The 14,060-nt window shown below is 50.9% G+C and overlaps 1 protein-coding gene across 1 annotated transcript; it reads right to left on the bottom strand.

The window, feature by feature from the left end:
* Nucleotides 1–1,163: 1,163 nt before the first annotated feature.
* On the bottom strand, nt 1,164–14,060 carry LOC107075739 (uncharacterized). The gene is made up of 11 exons (XM_069182867.1): nt 12,266–14,060; nt 9,786–9,874; nt 8,258–8,297; nt 7,255–7,365; nt 4,963–5,112; nt 4,795–4,870; nt 4,346–4,437; nt 3,993–4,091; nt 3,157–3,188; nt 2,791–3,019; nt 1,164–2,100 (listed from the first exon to the last, which is right to left on the bottom strand). The coding sequence occupies exons 2-11, from the start codon at nt 9,870–9,872 to the stop codon at nt 1,841–1,843; spliced, it is 1,176 nt and encodes a 391-aa protein (XP_069038968.1). The 5' UTR covers nt 9,873–9,874; nt 12,266–14,060; the 3' UTR covers nt 1,164–1,840.

Here is a 14,060-nt window from a genome sequence, read left to right as displayed (position 1 = left end):
AAAATAAGGATAAATTAACCCAAGAAATTTACATCATGTGTCAAAAACTGTAGTACAAGAATATAATGGGCTTACAATACCGTGCTGAAGACTGTATTTGACTGTACAAAGCCAAGTGATGTAAAATTGTAAAAACCATTAATATGTTACGTAATATAATAAAAACGTGTAATAATCAAAATTATATTACTGTACATCACAGAATAAAAACTGCTAACTCTGCAGAAAATCATTCCAAAACACAGGAAGTTCTTGTAGAGCAAGTTACAGTCAGAACTGCGGAAATCACCACCCGCCAGGCACCTCGACACTGAAGACTTCCTGCTGCTGCTCAAAACTGAGTCACGGCAAGCAGAACCGCAGCTCCCTGCCCGACTTCCTGCTCAGGGTGCGAGTCTACTGAGAGCAGAGGGCTCACTCTGGGTCTGACTCCGGGCAGGCCACGGTGAGAGAGGACAGGCCGGAGTGTGAGAGAGGACAGGCCGGAGTGAGAGAGAGGACAGGCCGCAGTGTGAGAGAGGACAGGCCGGAGTGAGAGAGAGGACAGGCCGCAGTGTGAGAGAGGACAGGCCGGAGTGAGAGAGAGGACAGGCCGCAGTGTGAGAGAGGACAGGCCGGAGTGAGAGAGAGGACAGGCCGCAGTGTGAGAGAGGACAGGCCGCAGTGTGAGAGAGGACAGGCCGGAGTGAGAGAGGACAGGCCGGAGTGAGAGAGAGGACAGTCCGCAGTGTGAGAGAGGACAGGCCGGAGTGAGAGAGGATAGGTCTGACTCCGGGCAGGCCGCAGTGTGAGAGAGGACAGGCCGGAGTGAGAGAGGATAGGTCTGACTCCGGGCAGGCCGCAGTGTGAGAGAGGACAGGCCGGAGTGTGAGAGAGGACAGGCCGGAGTGAGAGAGAGGACAGGCCGCAGTGTGAGAGAGGACAGGCCGGAGTGAGAGAGAGGACAGGCCGCAGTGTGAGAGAGGACAGGCCGCAGTGTGAGAGAGGACAGGCCGGAGTGAGAGAGGACAGGCCGGAGTGAGAGAGAGGACAGTCCGCAGTGTGAGAGAGGACAGGCCGGAGTGAGAGAGGATAGGTCTGACTCCGGGCAGGCCGCAGTGTGAGAGAGGACAGGCCGGAGTGAGAGAGGATAGGTCTGACTCCGGGCAGGCCGAACTGTGTGAGAGAGGACAGGCCGGAGTGAGAGAGGATAGGTCTGACTCAGGGCAGGCCGCAGTGTGAGAGAGGACAGGCCGGAGTGAGAGAGGACAGGCCGGAGTGAGAGAGAGGACAGTCCGCAGTGTGAGAGAGGACAGGTCTGACTCCGGGCAGGCCTCAGTGAGAGTCTAGGGGCTGGTAAGAGTGTCTCACTTCGGGCAGGGCAGCAGTGTGAGTCTAGCTGATAGTAGGGTGTCTCACGAGCAGCTGGAGGACAGCTCTCATACTACACCACCAGCCTTCAATTCCTCAGTCCTGGACTCTCGCCTCTGCAGAGAGCACCACCTACCTCTCCATAGCCCACCAGAGTATTCAGATAATCCCAGTATTATACTGTACAGAATTCTGCAGCACCACTTTACACTATTATACTGTGTTACACGGCACTGTATGATACTATTGTAGCACAATGCACTGCACTGCAGCCTCTGTGGCATTGTCCTGCTCCAGCACTCCTGGGCTGTGCTATGCTGTGTCAAACCTTACTGCTGCTGTATATCACACTGTACACAGTACACACAGCAGAAGAGTGTCGCACCGCACTGGAGGGTTCTTGTCCTGCTGGGTGACTGTATCGTTCCTGCCCAAGTGTTCTGCAGTGCCACACGACCCCGCCCTGCCTCTGCAGTCGCCGCCTGCCGGGCTACTGAACGTCGTCCTTTTCCTCGTGCGACAGGTGGCTGTCTTTCCCCTGCTCCTGGCGAGGCGGGTGCCCGCCCCACTCCTCCTGGGACAGGGGCACGGGCGCCGCCCCCGAGGGGGGACGGGCGGGTGCCCCCGACCCCGTCTCCCGGGGCTCTGGAGAGCTCGGAGCCGCCGGAGGAGGAGGAGGAGGAGGAGGGGCGGACATCTGGTTGAGCAGGCCCACAAACACCGTGCCAGGGCTGTAGATGTGGAAGGGTCCTGAGTGAAGGGGAGGGGGAGAGAGGGAGTTAATACAGGAGACAGTGGGGCTTAGACCCCTCTCACTGTTAGTGCTGCGAGCTGCAGTTCCCACTGTGCCCTCCACACGGGGAGGGGGCGCTCTATCTCACTGCCATGTCATGTCATTTAGCCAAAGCGCTTTATACCATGCGGTGTCGTGGGAAACCGGAGCCTACCCAGCAAGCAACGAGCGCAAGGCAGGGTACACCCTGGATGGGACGCCAGTCCATCGCAGGGCAGGTGCAAGCCAGTCATACATGGGGACAGTTTGGAGGCCACGGTAAAGGCCGAGGGGGGAAATTTGCCCCTGACCCCAGGATAACTCCCTACTCTCTCAAGAAATACCCAGGGATCTTTAATGACCACAGAGAGTCAGGACCTCGGTTTAACGTCTCATCCGAAAGATGGCGCCCACTACAGCATAGTGTCCCCACCACTATACTGGGGCATTAAGACCCACACAGACCGCAGAGTAATCCCCCCCCAGCTGGTCCCAGTAACACCTCTTCCAGCAGCAACCATAGCTTCCCAGGAGGTCTCCCATCCAGGTACTGACCAGGCTCAACCCTGCTGAGCTTTAGGTAGCCAGCTGAGAGCTGCAGGGTGATATGGCTGCTGACTCAATCTCACTGCATTTGCTATTAATATAATAATGATGACAATGAATACCTAAGTTCCCAGTAGCGTGTGGTTCTACAGGAGTCATGGTGATTGGTGGGTTGACCTTCTCTCCGCCGTGAGTGGCTCCTCCCATCCAATCCGTGTCCTGGGTTCGGGTCGTGGGCGGGGCCGTCTCTTGCCGTCTCTCAGGCACGTTGTTGGTCAGCAGATCTACCCCGTTGGAGAGGAGCTGGCCAGCTTTCCGGCTCTCTTTGTGCTTCGCAGTACTGCAGTCTGCCTGCAGGGGGGCAGCAAAGAGAGAGAGAGTGGCATTACAAAATACAAGTCTCACACTATTGGAGATCCACACAGGTGGACAGAGACACGCCCCGTCACAGTCAGACTTGCACAATAAAAGTGCAACAGAATAAATACCTTTTCCACACCTGGAGAGCAGAGTTTGAAGGCTGTGAAAGAAAGGGAAAACAGGTGTCACTTTTAATACACTTGATACCCAATGAGATACGTTCCTGAGAAAGAAGAAGACAGAGAATTGGACCGAGGAAAAGAGAAAGGAAAAACACAGAGAGACAGAGACAGTGAATAGAGAATACCAGTGAGAGGCAGATTCAGAAACTGAAAGATGCTGCATGGTCCCAATTTCTCAGACCTCTTTATTAAATTTCGGTAACAAAATAAATTCACTGAGGTTCTAGAAAAAAAAAGAGACAAATTTCAAACCAAGCGCAAAAACGAGAACTTTGTGAAAGTACTGTGGGTCACCATGTTGGCGCAAACGCGCACTCGAGTTCCCTCGAATTGCGACATGATGCGGCCCTTCCTGCTCCCTAGTCATTGTACTGATTGATGTACTGTGATGGACGAGTGAATAAATACAGGTTGTGCAGCAGACATTTCACCACAGTGTTCCAACGCGATCTGTATGCAGAGCTAACAAGTAGTATTTGTTGGCAGAACCGTCTGGAAGTCGAGAGCAGAGTTTCTACTGGATTAAAAGAGCTGGATTCACAAGCCTGCTTGTCTACAGTGTAATAGGGCTGCTTCACCTCACCAGAAGTTTTGTTGCCTCATTCTGAATCACAGAACATGGCTCTGCGCAGACCTGGAAATTTAGTCTATTTTGTAATGGAAATTGGAGAGTTGACAAGTTACTGTGTGCATTTTACTTGCATTGTGGTTTGAAGTGCACTCATCAACGCCGACTCTTTCTAATCCCAAAACATAAAAAATAGAGTTGACAGGACACTCACCTTGTTTTATAGACAACGCCTCCCTGGTTTTCTTCAGCAACAGGCCAGCCACAAACCCCAGAGCGCCCAGCACACCAACCAGGACAAACACATTGACGTCTGGGGGAGACGGAAGAGGGAGAGAAGCAGGGGTTAAGAGAAATCACACCGAGTTAAGCCGACCCTGCGGACACACAGGGAGACACACGGAAATGGGCAGAGATGAAAACAGGCAGACCCAGAGGCAGATCGACACAGACAAAATCAAGTGGGTGCAGAGAGAAAGTCAAGAAAACCCAAAGGATTTCTGATACAGAGCTAGTCCAACACACACAGAGGGATTAAAACAGACGCACAGACAGGAGGGCACACACCTGGGCTCTTGATGGGACTGGCACTGGTGCCACACACGGTGTCTGCTGTGGAGTTGCCCATGACCTCCACCTGCTTCCCCAGAGCTGCGCAGCTAGAGGAGAGAGGGCAAGATCAAGGTCAGAGGGAGCAGCGTCTCACACAACACCCGAAGCCACTGTTCCAAAGGGCCAGCGCTCTTGTCTTAAGCTAACGAGCACGCCGTCATGCACAGCTAACACAACCCCGAGACACAACACCTAGCACAAAATGGAGCAGACACAAACACAGCAGTGACGCATTAACTATAGCTCGGGCATCACACATCACACACGGAGCTCCCCCCCCCGCCAACGGTGGCATTAACAACACAAGGGGCGGGGAAGAGCACACTCACTGCCTCAGACAGACAACCGCTATCACAGGAAGAAAGGGTGAGAATTCCCACAAGACCGAGAGGGGGGGAACTCACTTTGTGTGGGGGTCACAGTTCCTGGAGGACGAGTTCAGGAACGTACCAGCGGGACAGGAAGTGGGCGGTCGGGCCTCTGGGTAAGAGAGAGAGCGTTTTCTGTGTCAACCACTTTGTTTCAGCTGGTGTGGAGTAATGAAGCAGGGAAGGAGACCTGCCACCTCTTACCTGTGATGTGCTGAGGCGGAGTGGCGATCCTGATGCAGTTCGTGCAGTGACCTGTAAGGATAATGTCTTCTACACAGCGATAACCTGCCCGACACCGACATACCAGGTCTGAGACTTTGGTGCAGGGCTTCACGATCTCCAGGTTGAACTCTGAAGGAGAAGAACAACTGGTTTCTTATTACAATTGATTAGTTATATGGTAGGAATTGTTCTAGCTACTAGTGAAAGACCAATTTCAAGAAAATAGCTAATTAAAGCACCTCCAGCCTTTGAGCTGTGGATTAATATTGTGAATGAGATTTTTGTAATGGAAAGGAAAACATTTTCTCTTAAATAGCGGCAGGTATATCACCCTGCAACTCGCCACTAGCAGCCCACCGGAGCTCAGCAGGTGTGAGCCTGGTCAGTACCTGGATGGGAGACTCCTGGGAAAGCTGAGGCTGCTGCTGGAAGAGGTGTTAGTGGGGCCAGCAGGGGGTGCTCACCCTGAAGGCTGTCTGGGTCCTAACGTCCCAGTATAGTGACGGGGACACTATACTGTAAAAAGGCGCCGTTCTTCAGATGAGGTGTAAAACCAAGGTCCTGACTTTAATGGTTATTAAAAATCCCAGGGCGTTTCTCGAAAAGAGTAGTGTTATCACAGTGTCCTGGCTACATTTCCCATTGGCCCTTACCAATCATGACCTCCTCCTAACCCTCATCTCTGAACTGGCTTCACCACTCTGTTCTCCTCCCCACTGAGAGCTGGTGTGTATTATTATTATTATTATTATTATTATTATTAAATTGTAAAAATGTATGCCCCCATCAAGATGTGATTAAACATTGTAAAGTAAAAGGATGTAATATTTCTGTGTAAACAGTTTTTGTTGTCATTCTGTAATGACCAAACTAAGGTACTGTAGATGTGTATAAGGAAGCATGTTTCTGTATTTAAACTCCCATCTCTGCTGGCATATAGTTCTAAAAAGTGCAACTGTAAACTAAAAAAAAAAGATGGAAGAAAAAAAGCTGAATGTATAAAGCAGAGGACACACGTGCAACCTGTGTGGAGGAGCATTTATCACTGAGAACAGGAGGAAACTCTTTACACAAAGGGGTGTGGGAGCGTGAGACAAGCGGCCCAGCCATGCTGTCAAAGCTGATTCCCTGGCTTCTTTCAGGAAACAGCTTGATGAGATCCTCCAATCAGGATCCCCTGACCTTTCTTATGCTTTTTATTTAGAGTGACCACTGAGAAACCCATTTTTTTTTAACAAAAGTCCATTCCTGACGCTAGATGGTGCTGTCTTGCTACTTTTGCACCATTTCTGCCCTGAGAACACACACTACTGTACACGGGACGGGATGATCTGCAACTTTCCATTGTGTCATTTCCATTGCTGTCCACGTCTTGTGCCTGCTAGCAAATGCAAAGCACATGAAAGGTTCTTTGCCTGATTCCCCTACCGAAGCGGTACAGCCATTCCACAGCTCAAGTTCTGACCTCACTCGAGTCGAGTTCTGACTATTGTTGACTAGGGGGCTCACAGTGTAAAGAAACACAGCCCAGAGATCGACTCTAGGTGCTCCAAATCAATAATCATCCGCTATCAAGTGGCTGTTCTAGAAACTAGAAGGATCAAAGGGATGGTCACTCCATCAATCACATGGTTTAGCATTCGAATAGTTGAAAGTGACATCATGTCAATCGATGTCATTCAAGTGGGGTTCACCCCTCTTCTTGCACATTTGGGAGTGAGAGGCCCCAGGGCCTACGCACACCAAGATCCGGCCCTGCGGCCTAGATGAGCTTCAGGCTTCAGAGAGCTGCCCAGCGTGTGTCGGGACCCCCAAAACCCTCGGTCTGGATCGAGCTGATTGTCCGGGAGTCTGACATGCTGCTTGTCAGAGTGAGGCAGTGATCAGTCCACCCTTGGGTGGGCGTCACTGACATGCACACCGCATCCATCCAGCGAATCAGAGAACAGTACCATTTCAAATACAGGGTGTCACCTAGCTGCTATCAGCCAAATGAGTCTGATGTGCTGAATGCTTATGGAACAAGGTGCTCAAGCATGTTATGACAGGCAGCACCTGGAGCAAAGAAAGCTTACAAACAACAGGAGGCCATTTAGCCCCTTTCGGTAGTTAAGTAGCTAAGATTCTCACCCAGCTGTTTCTTGAAAGAAGCCAGGGTACCGCGTTCCACACTCCCACCACTCATGGTGTAAAGTGCCTTCTTGATAACAAGACGAAAGTATTGTTTTTTTTCCATTCCTATGCGACTGCAAGCATGCGAGGAGGACTCACCGGGTCTACAGTCCCGGGAACACGAGAAACAGGTCTCTTCGGTGTTCCAGCTCGGAGTGAAGGAGCCTTCTTTACAGGCGTGGCACTCACTGCAGCCGGATCGATGGAAACCTGAGAGAGAGGCAGAGAGGCAGAAGGGGGGGTGTATGGTGTAAAGTGCCTTCTTTGACTGACCTCAGTATATCACACAGCACAGAAAGCGGGGTGGGTGGGAAACGAGGCGGAAACAGTGAAAAGCAGGAAGCACAGGCAGGTATAAACGGCCACCTGAGTTTTAAGAAGACGTCGCTCTCTGCGCAACAGGATGTGGGTTTTGTTGGGCGCCTCTCTGCTAACGAGGGCTGGCTGATTAATATGAGAATTATTTTTTTCTGCATGATGTTTTATTTCCTGTGATAGCTCTGAAGAAAGGTGAATGCAAAACAAAGAGATGTGTGATAATATACACAAATAGACTGTCACTGATGGAACACTACAGCACAGTTACACTGACTGACTGACTGGACACTACAGCACAGAGACACTGACTGACTGACTGGACACTACAGCACAAAGACACTGACTGACTGACTGGACACTACAGCACAGAGACACTGACTGACTGACTGGACACTACAGCACAAAGACACTGACTGACTGACTGGACACTACAGCACAGAGACACTGACTGACTGACTGGACACTACAGCACAGAGACACTGACTGACTGGACACTACAGCACAGCGACACTGACTGACTGACTGGACACTACAGCACAGCGACACTGACTGACTGACTGGACACTACAGCACAGCGACACTGACTGACTGACTGGACACTACAGCACAGCGACACTGACTGACTGACTGGACACTACAGCACAGTGACACTGACTGACTGGACACTACAGCACAGTGACCCTGACTGACTGACTGGACACTACAGCACAGTGACCCTGACTGACTGGACACTACAGCACAGTGACATTGACATAGAAAGAAACAAAGAGAGCATCAGAATTACCAGATGAACACAGAGCACATCCATCTGCATCAGTCCCTTTCTGCAAATGAAACCAATAGTAATTAATTAGAACAACAGAAAAAAAGCAAATTAACCTCTTCATGGAACAGTCCAGTGATGTTAAACCAGGCAGTACAGTAATTCCAGTCTAGTGGTGTTAAACCAGTGCAGCTACACAGTACAGTAATTCCAGTCCAGTGATGTTAAACCAGTGGTTACATGTTTGTATTAAACAGTAGTACAGTGATCAGTGTGCCTGGAACACGAACAGCTCTCCCTGCGTCTTACCAGCACAGGAAACATAGCAAAGGTTTAGCAGAAGTACAACCTGTGTGGTTTCCCTGTGTTTCCTGTAAAGCAGGTTGACTGGCAATGACACAACGTCTCTGTCACTTGTACCCCAAAACCCAGGTCAGTTCTCGACGGCTCATGATCTCAATGGATGGGGGGGTGGGGTGGAAACAAGAGCTTCAGTTACAGCCAACACGGTCTTTCTGCTGAGTTTTGATTTTCCCCAGGGTCTGGTCTGGCCACACGCAAAGAAAACTGGGTTTCGGGAGACCAGTTCAGCCATAGGCAAGCAGAGGACCAGAGACCAGCACTCTTAAGCTTGTGTGGTGCATGTGCCCCATCTGAGCACATCAGTCACAACATGAGTCACTGCCTTCTTGTGGGGCTGTGTTTGGATTCTGTAAAAAAATGAATCATGGCCAGCTTCTTTAAAAGTCATTTTTTTCCATTGTATCTGCAGGTATTTTACAGGTTCTGTTCTGTTTTTAGCAACACGGGGAGAAACGGCGATGGTGAGTGACACACTACGTGCCCACAGGCTGACCGGGACACTGTGGCACGCTCACTGCAGCGCCGCGCCGAGACACAAGAGAGGACGAGTGAAATTGGAAACAGAAAGACTGACTCTCGTTTCTCTCTCTTGTTTTTTTTTTTTTCGTGCGCCAGAACAGCCGTTGGTGAATCAGGCTGACATCAACGAGATCGAAAAGATGTTTTCCTTTTTTAAAAATAATAAAAAACAAAAAACGTCACCGCGTCGCCCAAAGTGTTTGCGAGATTTTTCAAAAGACGCTTGTTTTGTTTTTCCAAAGAAACCCAGCCCTGACGTAAGAACTCCTATCCCTTATTTCCAGTGCAGGTGAACAAGACAAACACGCACTCTCATCTTCCGGAATGCGATCGGTCACCACCCGTCGCTTATTCACCCTGAAGTGCAGAGATCTGGTATCAGGTGGAGGACATGAGCCAGATCGGGATGGAAACCCTGCCCTGCTCGGCCACTAGGGCGCCGCTGTTGGGTTACCAAGCCAGCGCCACCATGTTCACCCAGCCCAGGCAATACCTCATCCCTGTTACCCTGTTCTTCGAGAGCTTGAAGGGCAAAATCAGAGGAAAGTAGGAAAATGGGAGAGACAGGAGAGGGAGGTCTCCGCGGTGACGGGGAGGGAGAGGGAGCAGGAGGAATCTGTCTGGGAAGGAAGGGCCGTAGAGACAGGGAGTCCCGAGGGCTGGTTACCGTTGGCGATGCCGCGATCATGTGACCTCCCAGCAGCACCAGCAGCACCAGCACCAGCCAGGGCGTTGAGAGAGACGGCTTCCCCATCCCTGTGGGAGACAGCAACCGACAAAGCATGAGGGACCAAAAGCGAAGACCCCCCCCGCCACCCCCGCGTTGTTCAGATCAGCCTCACTCCACTGCTCCCGTTCTCTTCACCCCACGATCGGCAGGACCCTATCCCCGCAGCCCTCTGTATCAATCAGACGACGACACAGAGCCCCACTGTCTGTGGCGTGCAGGTATTCCTATCTCTGCACCCTACTGCAAGTCGATCCCAATGTGGGCCGCTAAAGGTTAAATTACTGCCAATTCCCTTTTACCTTTCCTCCTCCTCCTCCTTTTTTGGCACAAATCCCACCCGGGATCTCATTCCGCAGCCCACCTTCCAGACTCTTGCCCAGAGGAAATCCCAGCCTGCAGACTGATACGCCAGCTTTCAGGGGGGCAAAACACCAAGCCTCAAAACAGAGGCAGCACAATGACAGCAGACCCGCTTACTTACCCAGTGGTCCCACATGGGGAATGTGCTTTGCAGGCATAACACATTTCACAACACATTTAAAAACAAAACCCACCCATTAACAAATAAGACACATGCATGTATGATGAAAAATAAATAAATATGCATAAAGTAAACTACACAGTCAACTGTGCAAATTGGGCAGGATAATTGCCTTGGGAGTAAAAATATTACTTAGCTCTATTGCTCTTGAATCTAGGTGTTCTGAACCGACCCCCAGATGGAAGGAGGTCAGATTTGCTGTGCAAGGGGTGGTGCATCTCTGCAGCTGCCAGCTTGTTCCTCTGCCTGACTCTTCACCAAGCTGAGCATTTTTTTATTAAATGCACTGCCTTATCATTGCAAATAAAGTAACTGCAAGATTAAAGCCTGTTGAAAAAACGTCTACTGTATGTTGATTTCGTAGAAAAATGAGTTGGGCCATAAGAAAAGCTTGAGAACCTTCAAAACACATTATTGTTTTTCATCTCTCAGAGCATAAATGTGCCTGAATTAGTCTTCAGTCTAGGAAAATGTAATCTTAAGATATACTACCCTGTCAAAAAAATTTGAGAACCCTCCCTTATAGCTTGTTGGTCCACCCGTAAAGCTGATTAGAGGTGCAGCTCAGCACAGCATTAATTCCAAAAGAGATGGGGGACCACTCAATATTTGGGGTAGTGGCTCAGTACCTTGCACATCCTGTCGGTGGCTCTTTTTTCAAGCCACCAAACACTGCCTGTAAGGACGTCACGCATTGGGATCGGTGCATTAGCCGGGTCTGCTGCTGCCTAGAGTGACGGCACCAGAGGCACGGGCCCCCACGCCCACGTCTCTTGCGAGATCACTTGGGTCGGCCTTCTTTCTCACAGCACAGCGCGCTCTAAGGACCAAGGCCTGGTGTGCTACTAGCTGACAGCCCCTGAGAATCACTGTGTTGAACGGCCAGAGGACATGCAGCAGCTGAAGACTCCCATCCTGGACTGGACGGGGTATTTTGTTTCCCTCCATATCAGGAACTTGGAGGGACTGGAATAAATGACCTTGTGCATGGTACAACCGCAGCGTCTGGAATGAAGACTTGAACCCCCAGCCCACCAGGTGTGAGCCCAGAGACTTACTCACTGTGCTTCCTCACCCCCACAGGTGAGATGAGGAGTGTGACACATTATTATTAACCAGATTCCCCTAAACCAGGCCGAGTCGGCATGAGCTGGGGCAGAAAGGAAAAAGCCGAAGACGCAACACTGTCCGCAGAGCTCAGGGAACTACAGGGTCCGGACCCTTCCCCTTCTGAGCGCTGGAGTTCCCTCACGTGAGAGACCAGCCACACTGGCAGGTCAAGTGACCCAGGGAGAAGACAAAAGGAGATCAAATTTGGTCACAAGCACTGTGTGAGCCAACGAGCCACTGCTAACACGTACAGCACTAGATCAGCTGGAATAACGAGCGTGGACTCCCCACAGCTATACAGCGGTCTTTGTCAGTAAAACTACTGGCCCGGCACAGAGTTTCCCAGGAAAATTACTGGCCTGGCACAGATACTGGGACAGAGTTTCCCAGGAAAATTACTGGTCTAGCACAGGGGACTGGTACAGAGTTTCCCAGATAAATTACTGGTCTGGCACAGGAGACTGGTACAGAGTTTCCCAGGAAAATTACTGCTCTGGCACAGAGTTTCCCAATACAATTACTGGTATCGTACAGGAGACAGGCACGGAGTTTCCCAATACAATTACTGGTCTGGCACAGGAGACTGGGACAGAGTTTCCCAGAAAAATTACTGGTCTGGCACAGGAGACTGGTACAGTGTTTTCCAGTACAATTACTGGTCTGGGGCTGTCACTGTTTTTATCACTTGGGGAGGCGACAGTTTTGGCCGGAAAAGTAGCGAAACGGTTTGACAGGTTAGCAGAAGGCGCCGCCAGAAATGTCTTACCTTAGCGGTCGCGTTCGGGGAGGAAACCCGAGGCAGAAGACTGTAATTCTTGAGCCGAAGCCTGCTTCTCCAAGCCCTGCGCTCGTTCTCCTCTCCCTCTCCAGGCTTCCTTGCCGATCCTGCGTCTCTCGCTCTTTTCCCCCCTGCGCGTCTTTCTTTCGCTGGCGCGTCTCTCTCCCCTTTTTTTAACTCGCAGCTTTCCGCCCTCCTTCGCTTTTCTGTTCGCCCGTGTGAGTGCGTGTGAGTGTGTGTGTGAGAACGCCTACCTCCTAGCCTCTCTCTCTCCGCTTCCTCTTTCCTGCATCGTTATCTACCTGCTGATCTTTCTCCATCTGTCTCCCTCCCGCCCCGTCCTTCTCTTCCTCTGCGTGTCGGCCCGACTTCTGCTCTCTCCCCTCCCTGTTCAGTGTTCTCTCGTCTGTCGTTCTGTTCTGCCCGTTTCTCCGGTCTCTCTCTCTCTCCTAGCTTTTCTTATCCCATCTCTCTTTCTCTGTCCCTGCCTGGTGTCTCACCCTACCCAGTCTCTCTCTCTCCCCCCTAGAATGTCTTTCTCTGTCCCTGCCTGGTGTCTCATCCTACCCAGTCTCTCTCCCCTAGCATGTCTTTCTCTGTCCCTGCCTGGTGTCTCACCCTACCCAGTCTCTCTCCCCTATCATGTCTTTCTCTGTCCCTGCCTGGTGTCTCACCCTACCCAGTCTCTCTCCCCTAGCATGTCTTTCTCCGTCCCTGCCTGGTGTCTCACCCTACCCAGTCTCTCTCCCCTAGCATGTCTTTCTCTGTCCCTGCCTGGTGTCTCACCCTACCCAGTCTCTCTCCCCTAGCATGTCTTTCTCCGTCCCTGCCTGGTGTCTCACCCAACCCAGTCTCCCTCTCTCTCCCCTATCCCTCCCGATCCTCCCTATCCCTCACTTATTTCATTGGGTTGACACAGGGTGTTTAAGAACGTGTTCAACAGTGCCTGAATTTCGACATCGTCTCGTGCGATGTTTTGACCCCCGCACACAGAAACAAAATGATGAATGCTCACCCCCGGCGAATCAGAAAAACCTGTCAGCTGTTGGGGGTGACACAGGAAGATTACTGGCAGTAAACACTGCCAGCGGGAAGAAACTGATGTGGCAGTGTGCATGAGCAATGACTTGTTGGCCGATCACAAGAAGAGCAATCGGACAGGTGATCAAGCAATGAGATCTCCTTTTCCCTCTACCTGCCCCAGCCTCAAAAGATACCCGTCTCTGGCCTCTCACACAGAGCACAGAATTAAAAACAATTCCAACACAAAAACAGAGTGACTCACTTCCTGTTGTTCTCGGGTCTTCTGAAGAATGTAGCTGCTCGTTTCCCCTTGAGTTCACATATGAGCCCCGCAGCAGGGAGTCTGAGCAGCTCCAGGCTTTTACAGTCTTGTCGTTTAGTGTAGATCCCTGTTGCATAGCAGCCTGATCCAGTCCAGGTTTGCCTGTGGCATTAATCAGACTCCCATTGCACAGCAGTCTTGCCCTCTCTCCAGCAAATCAGATTCCTACAACAGCTCAAAGGTTTACACAAGTGCAGACCCCTGTATCGACATCGCACCCCGTGTGGAAGATCTGTAGCATGTTCTGTGTATTTGTGTCTACGAATCTAGGGGAGCTCAAAATCATTCACTGACGGGCGTAAACCTGGTGATCTCTATCACCTGAGCGGAGCACGGTTGCGTCCTTCAATCATGTTTCTTTAATCAAATGCAAACAAATCGGCACCCACATCTGAGGGATTTAACCCCAACATTGAGAACAGCCACAAACCAAAACCG

The sequence above is a fragment of the Lepisosteus oculatus genome, chromosome 23 (assembly GCF_040954835.1).
Source record: "Lepisosteus oculatus isolate fLepOcu1 chromosome 23, fLepOcu1.hap2, whole genome shotgun sequence".
NCBI classification, from domain to species: domain Eukaryota; kingdom Metazoa; phylum Chordata; class Actinopteri; order Semionotiformes; family Lepisosteidae; genus Lepisosteus; species Lepisosteus oculatus.
This window is presented reverse-complemented; position numbering and strand designations above follow the sequence as displayed.